The sequence below is a fragment of the Pagrus pagrus genome (assembly GCF_965226575.1).
Source record: "Pagrus pagrus genome assembly, contig: HAP1_SCAFFOLD_409, whole genome shotgun sequence".
NCBI lineage: Eukaryota > Metazoa > Chordata > Actinopteri > Spariformes > Sparidae > Pagrus > Pagrus pagrus.
In genome coordinates, this window is record NW_028175056.1 from 1,710 (window position 1) to 12,032 (window position 10,323).

A 10,323-nucleotide genomic window follows, 5' to 3' on the forward strand; every position below is an offset into this window, starting at 1 on the left:
ACTGACTGTGTGTTGTTTTTTTCCCCCCCTTTCTTAGTGCGCGGATCCCTTCGACTGTGGCATCGCTCTGCTGGCTCTTGTTCTCGTCCTCCTGTTGACCTACATCTTCTACCTGTTAGTGCGCTGTAAGTTTGGACACGGTTGAGAGACAAAAAAAACCCCCCACACCCTTTGGTTGAGCCCAGAAGACTTGCAAGTTGATTTAAAGAGAAGGCTTTAAGACTCTAAAAATATGATCTTGCATAATTAAGGCATTCCAAAGACAGATATGTCAATCACTCGTCTTAAAAATCTGAACTGAAGGATCATTTCGAACCAATTCCAAATAGTGGATAAAAATGACTAAAGGTTCCAACTTGCTATTTCTTTCTGCTAATTCTTCCATGTTCAACTTCCACCTTACTGAAAGTGCATACGAATCCCTAATTCTTCAAAAAAGATAACCCACACCCTTTGGTTGAGCACAGAAGACTTGCAAGTTGATTTAAAGAGAAGGCTTTAAGACTCTAAAAATATGATCTTGCATAATTAAGGCATTCCAAAGACAGATATGTCAATCACTCGTCTTAAAAATCTGAACTGAAGGATCATTTCTAACAAATTCCAAATAGTGGATAAAAATGACTAAAGGTTCCAACTTGCTATTTCTTTCTGCTAATTCTTCCATGTTCAACTTCCACCTTACTGAAAGTGCATACGAATCCCTAATTCTTCAAAAAAGAAAACCCACACCCTTTGGTTGAGCCCAGAAGATTTGCAAGTTGATTTAAAGAGAAGGCTTTAAGACTCTAAAAATATGATCTTGCATAATTAAGGCATTCCAAAGACAGATATGTCAATCACTCGTCTTAAAAATCTGAACTGAAGGATCATTTCTAACCAATTCCAAATAGTGGATAAAAATGACTAAAGGTTCCAACTTGCTATTTCTTTCTGCTAATTCTTCCATGTTCAACTTCCACCTTTCTGAAAGTGCATACGAATCCCTAATTCTTCAATTCACATCACGATAACATAACTCCCCCCTCTTTGTAGATGTCTTCCAGTGACTCCGTCGGCGGTCCACCGGGTCGAAAAATCAAGGAAGAGCCAGGCTCCCCGGTAAGTGCAAGTTGTTGTTAAATAGCGTAATAACACGCTGTTGCATTACAATGCACGAAGGCGCGCGCTCGCAAGAGTCGGATTCACATTGGGATTCTCTTTGCTGTACCCCCCCTCAGGTGAGGCCGGCTTGCGGTCGAAGACGGGGCGTGTTGGTGAAGCAGGAGCCAGAATGTTCAGTAAGTAGAAAGCAAGTCGTTCTATGCATTTGCAATAAGTATCCAACAGCTTTGGTTAACCTAAAACTGTAACCGTCTCCATCTCTGTTCTACTCGATAAGAGGTTCAGGCTATTGACCTCTTTTACACTTGTCCTTAGGCAGCCTTTCCTACCCTGGCAGGACGTTTGAAGTGTGAGGTGGGCAAAAAACAAACAAACAAACAACACACAATCTTACTTCATCAATATTCAGGACAAGACATGTCATTGAAAACATTTAAATGCATCGCAATGTCATTGCGACAGTGTATCAAATACCCATCAACTGTGTCATTGTCTCATCTGTCGTCCTCGGCTCAGCCCGACAGCTCGTCCGACGATTCTTCTTCTTCTTCTTCTTCTTCTTCTTCTTCTTCTTCTTCTTCCGGCGATTCCTACGATTCCTCTACCAGCGACACAGATGATTCTTCCTCCAGCAGCTCCGATGACTTGCCAGTGTTCTCGCCACGACCAGTGAGTCTCACCATTTCATGCACCCACTGCATGCAAGACACATTTGTGTCATTGCAGTCGTTGTTTTTTTTATTTTTTTATTTTCTTTCTGCTTCCTTCCTCACCATCGCGCAATCAGGGAAAACGAAGGAGGCTTCACTACACTCAGGAATTTGACCAGCTGCTGAGACGGCTTTTTCGAAAGGAGCTCAAAGAAGGGGACATCAGGCGGCAGAGAGTAGGAATTTGCGTCCTTCTGTGTCTTCTCCAAATCCGCATCATTTTGGACTGTTTGTTTTCACCCTCTCCTTAGATCAAAGAAGTCCTCTCGGATTCCGCCGACCTGTTGGCGGAGGCGAGAAAGCTCCATCTGACCTTTGAAAATGTCCGGACGAGGCTCCGCAAACTCGCCTTTACACCAGAGGACTTCTACCGGAGAGACTCCTGGACCTGAGGTAGGCTACTGAATGACAGCGAGGCACTTCAGACATCGCGTGTGTGCGTGCGTGCCTGCTTGCGATGATATATTGATTATTGAGCAGTCGCCCTCTTTTTTTCACCTTCCCGATGTGAAAACACACACACACACACACACACACACACACGTCGACATTATAAAAAAAGTACTGTTGTTATTCCAAATTTGATATACAAATCACTAATGATGACAAGATATAAATAATAATAACGTAGAATCCGCTTAGCGCTTTGGATATTACTTTTGGATTAACAAAATATGGAATCTATTTAGGACGCCTTATGAGCTAACAAGCTTCATCATTCAACAATTTTTTCAATCACAAAATATGAGTATTTCGAATAAGTGATCCTCGATCCTAAATTGAATCCAAGAACAGCATCTGATATTTCCAGCCCTGCCAGATTGGCGGCAGAGTAGGAGCCAATGAAACGCTCCGCTCGGAGTATTACAAAAAAAAAGCCCTTCCTTCCGAGCAGCGCATGCATTCGCACGCATCTGTCGGACGCGTAACTGAGGTGAGATCAATTCCAAATATATATGATATAAAGTTGCTAAGCCCTCCAAATGTACCATAAGATGCGCTAAATCATTCCGGAAAGTTAATCTTTCTTCCTATATATTTCTGCAGGTAGTGCATATAAATCCCTAATTCTTCCAAGTTTAACTTCCAACTTTCTGTATATGTCCGGGAGTGCATATAAATCCTTCCAAATTTAACATAAGAGTCGCTAAACGATTCCAGAAAGCGAATATTTATCACTAAGGCTTCCAAAGTTAACATAAGATTTTCTAAGCGATTTCAGAAAGCGAATATTTATCACTAATGTTTCCAAGTTTGCGCTAAAATGACTTTATCTTCCAAAACCGTGTTTTAAAATGTCACAAAAACAGCTGGATGAAATTGCACATTTGTAACTCATTGTATCTGTATCTGTGAAGCATTCCGCAAATATAGTGGAGGAACAGATTTATGAATGGTAAAAAAAAAAAAGGAAAAAAGACAGAATTCTGTATTTGCTGTTATACACCGATTTGAGTATAACTTTTCTCATACAAGTGTTTCTGTCATCATTCAGGTTCTTCGGAAGACCAGTCGCACCGGATCGCTTGCACCACATCCCCACATGGTAGGCATGGTGTCTGGAGTTCTTTGGTGTCTGTCTTGTGGACGTGCATTGCATTTTACTCAATACATAATGTGTGTAGTCATTCTAGAATTGCCCTCTCTTTAGGCAGATGTCAGCCCCCCTCCCCGAGAAGTGAACTCACCTGTTGTCGTCCGAAAATTGTGTGTAAGTGTTAAATGTAGTATCTGTGACTTTGGCCAAAGGGCGTGAATACGAAGCACACTGACTGTTTCTTTTCTCTCTCTCAGTGCAAGGATCCTTTAAACGTCATCTTCGGTCTGCTGTTAATCTTTCTGATTCTCATACTCCTCTACATTTTCTTCATCACGTGGCGTAAGTATGGAAATTTTATTTTTGGATTTGCTACTAACTAACTAAGTGTCAGCGTAACCGTTTGCGTCATTATTCTCAGCCAATTTCTGGGGTTAATCACCAGAAATTGAATCACTTTGTGAATAGAAGAATTTAAAGATGATGATGAACAATTGCTGGCGTCTCGCTTTGCAGATGTGTTTCGGGGATCCAAAAGCCAGCCCTGATGGGTCGACATGAGGAGCGGGGCTCTGGCACCCGTTCTTGGGTTATGGTGCCTTCAGTTCAGACTCCGCCCTCCCTCGCCTCAGAGATGAACTCGTCCTCGGCGTCACCTGTTTGTTGTCCACGACCGGCGGACGGCGCGACCCTCAGCCACTGAATGCCTTTTCTGTTGTCATGTTGAGCGTTTTGAATAAAAAAATTTCGTGAAAGGGTCGCGTTTTCTTTTTTCAATGTTCCCGATATTAGCACACACACACACACACACACACACACATGTCAAGTACATTTAAAAGTACTAATTTTTATTCCAAATTTGTCATACAAATCAGTAATGATAACAACATATAAATTAAATTGACCACACCGTCCAAATTTGTCATTCCAAAACTACAGTATAAATTGCTAAATATAACCCAAGTTGTAATATAAATTACTAAACAGATTCCAAAGTTAAACGTTTATTAGATAGCAATACTGTCATAAGACAAAAAAGACAACTATACAATAATTTGCAAATAGGCAGTGTGTCAGTCAGTAATATCAGTCATGTAAGTGTGGGTGTGTGAATAATGAAGCGTAGGGTGTTGTGGAGTGAAAACAGAACCAGAGACAAACAAACAAAAGGCCTGCGGCTGCTGGCCGGTGGAAGCGTCAAAGCCAGAGAGGGCGAACAGCACTCTGTGGCAGCAAGGCACAGGTGCTCCAAATTCGGCTGGCTGCCACACCCACACTCTCCCAGGTACCCCGTAGATCTGCAGGGAAAATACAGACACAACTCCCAGAGTTGAGTTAGATTGGCATTCCAAAAATGTTACCACATTTGGCACTAACGTCATTCCAGGAAATCCGAGAAGGTGTGGTCACTGATTGTCCAATCAGAAATGAGCTCTCGAAGGCATATAAAAGCAACCTTGGCCAGCTGAAGTGCCACCACTATCGAATGCACAGGCCTGAAGTACAGTGCAAGGTGAGCGTCTTAAAGCCTACTATGTTCATTCCAGATTTTGTATAGAAATCACTAATGATGCCAAGATATGAATTAAATGACTACTAAATAGATTCCAAAGTTAAAATGTTATTCCCTAAAACTTCCAGAAATACAATATAAGTGACTAAAGACATCACAATCACAAACTTGGAATTTGTTTGGTAATTATATTCTATTTTTGGAATCACAAACTTGGAATTTGTTTGGTAATTATATTTTATTTTTGGAATCACAAACTTGGAATTTGTTTATTAATAATATATACAATTTGGAATCACAAACTTGGAATATAGTTAGTAATTATATTCTATTTTTGGAATCACAAACTTGGAATTTGTTTATTAATAATATATACAATTTGGAATCACAAACTTGGAACTTGTTTAGTAATTATATTCCATTTTTGGAATCACAAACTTGGAATTTGTTTATTAATAATATATACAATTTGGAATCACAAACTTGGAATTCAGTTAGTAGTTATATTCCATTTTTGGAATCACAAACTTGGAATTTGTTTATTAATAATATATACAATTTGGAATCACAAACTTGGAATTCAGTTAGTAGTTATATTCTATTTTTGGAATCACAAACTTGGAATATAGTTAGTAATTATATTCTATTTTTGGAATCACAAACTTGGAATTTGTTTGGTAATTATATTCTATTTTTGGAATCACAAACTTGGAATTTGTTTATTAATAATATATACAATTTGGAATCACAAACTTGGAATATAGTTAGTAATTATATTCTATTTTTGGAATCACAAACTTGGAATATAGTTAGTAATTATATTCTATTTTTGGAATCACAAACTTGGAATATAGTTAGTAATTATATTCTATTTTTGGAATCACAAACTTGGAATTTGTTTGGTAATTATATTCTATTTTTGGAATCACAAACTTGGAATTTGTTTATTAATAATATATACAATTTGGAATCACAAACTTGGAATATAGTTAGTAATTATATTCTATTTTTGGAATCACAAACTTGGAATTTGTTTAGTAATTATATTCTATTTTTGGAATCACAAACTTGGAATTTGTTTATTAATAATATATACAATTTGGAATCACAAACTTGGAATTTGTTTGGTAATTATATTCTATTTTTGGAATCACAAACTTGGAATTTGTTTATTAATAATATATACAATTTGGAATCACAAACTTGGAATATAGTTAGTAATTATATTCTATTTTTGGAATCACAAACTTGGAATTTGTTTATTAATAATATATACAATTTGGAATCACAAACTTGGAATTTGTTTAGTAATTATATTCCATTTTTGGAATCACAAACTTGGAATTTGTTTATTAATAATATATACAATTTGGAATCACAAACTTGGAATTCAGTTAGTAGTTATATTCTATTTTTGGAATCACAAACTTGGAATATGTTTATTAATAATATATACAATTTGGAATCACAAACTTGGAATTTGTTTAGTAATTATATTCTATTTTTGGAATCACAAACTTGGAATTTGTTTATTAATAATATATACAATTTGGAATCACAAACTTGGAATTTGTTTAGTAATTATATTCTATTTTTGGAATCACAAACTTGGAATTTAGTTAGTAATTACATTCCAAGTTTGTGATTCCAAATAGTGAATATAATTACTAAACAGGTTCCAAGTTTGTGATTCCAAATAATGAATATGATTACTAAACAGATTACAAGTTTGTGATTCCAAATGGTGAATATAATTACTAAACAGGTTCCAAGTTTGTGATTCCAAATAATGAATATGATTACTAAACAGATTACAAGTTTGTGATTCCAAATGGTGAATATAATTACTAAACAGGTTCCAAGTTTGTGATTCCAAATAGTGAATATGATTACTAAACAGATTACAAGTTTGTGATTCCAAATGGTGAATATAATTACTAAACAGATTACAAGTTTGTGATTCCAAATAGTGAATATAATTACTAAACAGTAGAGGTGGAACAGACAAAAGATACCAGTTTTGGGAATTTTTTATTCACAAACCGTGACGAATAAAACGAGGGTACCAAATGCGATGGAAGTAGGTAAATGCGTACTGCAGAACCCCCGAAGGGCTAAGAATTTGCATACTCCACGTCGAAATTAAACAATTCTGAAAAAAGAGAATTTGGATTCAAGATTTTCCAGAAATGCCATACGTTCAACTAAAAATGTAGTGTTAAGGACTAGGGCTTCTGTCGCACTTCTGGAACTCGTAGAATGGGCCGGAATTCCCAACTTGTCAGAAGGACTTTCCTTCCAAATTGGTACATTAGAGGGAATACCCAACTTGGAAATCACATTCTTGGGTGAGTTTAGGGATTTCGATGCACCGTTTGGAGTGGGAGGGTTAAAGGGAAAACCGACCAATCACAGGCCGGATGCGAAACGAGGAATCGATTTAGGAATTGTATGCACCTTTTGGAATCCATTTATGGATTTGGATGCAAGCTTTGGAATCCATTTAGCGTAGCTGTATTGATGTGACAAGTGTCTGCAATTTTAGCCCAAGCTATGCTAACATTACTTTCTCTATTCCCACATGTATCTTCAACCATTCAAGAACTTTTGCGAGGAAGTGACAATGGTAAGTTTTAACACAGTTATCAACAGATTTTTTTAACCTCTTGAAGATGATATCATCAAACCGTAATGTGTTTTTTTTCAACATTTATCACACATTTGACTGTAGCAGTGTGACAACAACAACAACTACGCCCGCGCCGCCAGCCAGCCACCCGTGGACTCCGGTGCCCCTGGGGAAAAAACAAGCAAGGAGCAGGAGGCTGATCGCCCTGGGACACCTCAGGTAAGTGTCAGTGTGTGTGTGTGTGTGTGTGTGTTTGAATGGGTTAGCTTTCCGTTGATGAGCAGGTTGTCGCTGTGTGAATACACTCCAGTTACACTAAATGGTAACGCTTGACTTTTTGATTTTTTAGGACAAAAAGATGCTCCAGATAGGCGTAAACCTCACCTTCGTTCCGGGGGCAGCCAGCGACGAGGAGGGAAACACCCCCCCTTCAAGCCAGAACCCCAAGCCGCTCAACATGGTTCCGGACGCAGTCCCCAAGGGGTTAGACTCCAAGCCCCCGGGGAGTTTTTCTGTGGACAACAAGAAGTGGGAGCATTGAGGGCATTCGACTGTTGTCGACATTGTTTTTGCTTTAATGCAGTTCATTAAAAAGTTTGTTATTTGTTGTTCCGTTTTAAAAATAATGAAGTTCCTGTTCCTGTGAATTCAGAGGAACGTACAGAAATAGTTGCTGTACAAGTCACGAAACGTGGCTTCAGGGTGAGCTGTGGCACATGGAGATGGGCGCTTACTTTTTTTTTGTTTCTTTTCAGCTCATGTGTGTCTGAGTAATAAAAAATAAATAATAATGAATATTAAAAAAGTTTCTCTGTACAAAGTACACATTTTAATTAATAAAGTTATGATAATGATGATTGTGTTGGTGCATATTTGTGCCTTTATCCTGTTATAATGTGTATAAAGTCCACAGATTCCACACATGATATCCTAATCTCTAACACATCCAAATAAAACTGATATCCTACCCTCTAATGCTTCCAAGTTACCCGCGCCCTTGGTACTCCAGTTTAAATTACAAAAATAAAATCCTAATCACTAACACGTCCAAATTTTTCTGCGCCCCTGGTACTCCAGTTTAAATGACAAACATAAAATCCTGATCACTAACACGTCCAAATTTTTCTGCACCCCTGTTACTATCTTAAATTACAAACGTAAAATCCTAATCACTAACACGTCCAAATTTTTCTGCGCCCCTGGTACTCCAGTTTAAATGACAAACATAAAATCCTAATCACTAACACGTCCAAATTTTTCTGCGCCCCTGGTACTCCAGTTTAAATGACAAACATAAAATCCTAATCACTAACACGTCCAAATTTTTCTGCGCCCCTGGTACTCCAGTTTAAATGACAAACATAAAATCCTAATCACTAACACGTCCAAATTTTTCTGCGCCCCTGTTACTCCATCTTAAATTACAAACATAAAATCCTAATCACTAACACGTCCAAATTTTTCTGCGCCCGTTACTCCATCTTAAATTACAAACATAAAATCCTAATCACTAACACGTCCAAATTTTTCTGCGCCCCTGTTACTCCATCTTAAATTACAAACATAAAATCCTAATCACTAACACGTCCAAATTTTTCTGCGCCCCTGGTACTCCATCTTAAATTACAAACATAAAATCCTAATCACTAACACGTCCAAATTTTCCCTGCGCCCCTGGTACTCCATCTTAAATTACAAACATAAAATCCTAATCACTGATACTTCCAGAAATCCTTGTCCGATTGACAAAAAACACGATTCCAGGGCGGGGTTCTCCGCATCTTGGCTTACCTGACACACCTGTCTGTCGGCTGGACCCCCGCGGACTCCGCCACGGTGCGGTGCGGTGTGGTGCCACCTTCGACCGCGATCGGCCGGCCGTTCCGTCGTGATTATGACCCAAATATTCGGGTCGGCTCTGGTCTTAGTCTTGCTTTGCTTTGCTGGTTTCCAGTGTCATGGTGTGTTTCTTTTTAGCTCATGAGTGTCTGAGTAATAAGAAATAGAAAATGATGAATATTAAAAAAGGCTTCTCTATACAAAATACACATTTCAATTAATACATTTATGATATAGATGAGTGTGTTGATTCGCATTTGTGCTGTTTTGGTGTTATAATGTGTCCAACCTGTACTGATTCCAAAAATGAAATCCTAATCACTAACACGTCCAAATTTTTCTGCGCCCCTGGTACTCCATTATAAATTACAAAAATAAAATCCTAATCACTAACACTTCCAAATTTTCCCTGCACCCCTGGTACTCCAGTTTAAATGACAAACATAAAATCCCGATCACTAATACTTCCAAAAACCCTCGTCGGATTGACAAAGAAGACGATCCAGCGCGGGGGTCTCCGCATCTTGGACCGGCCGGCCGAAGCACCGCCGTATTTCCCGTGGTCACAGTCTAAATATTCGGGTAGGCTCTGGTCTTATTCTTGCTTTGCTTTGCTGGTTTCCAGTGTCATGGTGTGTTTCTTTTTAGCTCATGTGCGTCTGAGTAATAAGAAATAGAAAATGATAAATATTAAAAAAGGCTTCTCTATACAAAATACACATTTCAATTAATACATTTATGATATAGATGAGTGCGTTGATTGGCATTTGTGCTGTTTTGGTGTTATAATGTGTCCAACCTGTACCGATTCCAAAAATGAAATCATAATAACTAACAGCTCCAAATTTTTCTGCGCCCCTGGTACTCCATTTTAAATTACAAAAATAAAATCCTAATCACTAACACTTCCAAATTTTCCCTGCACCCCTGGTACTCCAGTTTAAATGACAAACATAAAATCCCAATCACTGTTACTTCCAAAAACCCTCGT

At 38.2% G+C, this 10,323-nt stretch overlaps 1 protein-coding gene across 2 annotated transcripts; it reads left to right on the forward strand.

Moving 5' to 3' along the window:
• Positions 1 to 4,315: 4,315 nt before the first annotated feature.
• Positions 4,316 to 8,293, forward strand: LOC311254120 (uncharacterized protein). Of its 2 annotated transcripts, XM_084384521.1 has the most exons (4): positions 4,316 to 4,864; positions 7,467 to 7,490; positions 7,596 to 7,712; positions 7,843 to 8,293. In XM_084384521.1, exons 1-4 carry the CDS (start codon positions 4,706 to 4,708, stop codon positions 8,032 to 8,034), a joined length of 492 nt encoding a protein of 163 aa, XP_084240647.1. In that variant the 5' UTR covers positions 4,316 to 4,705; the 3' UTR covers positions 8,035 to 8,293. The 2 variants fall into 2 exon arrangements, with proteins under 2 accessions (XP_084240647.1, XP_084240648.1); XM_084384522.1 differs by lacking the exon at positions 4,316 to 4,864 and having other exon boundaries at positions 7,100 to 7,490; positions 7,599 to 7,712.
• The last annotated feature ends 2,030 nt before the right edge of the window (positions 8,294 to 10,323 follow it).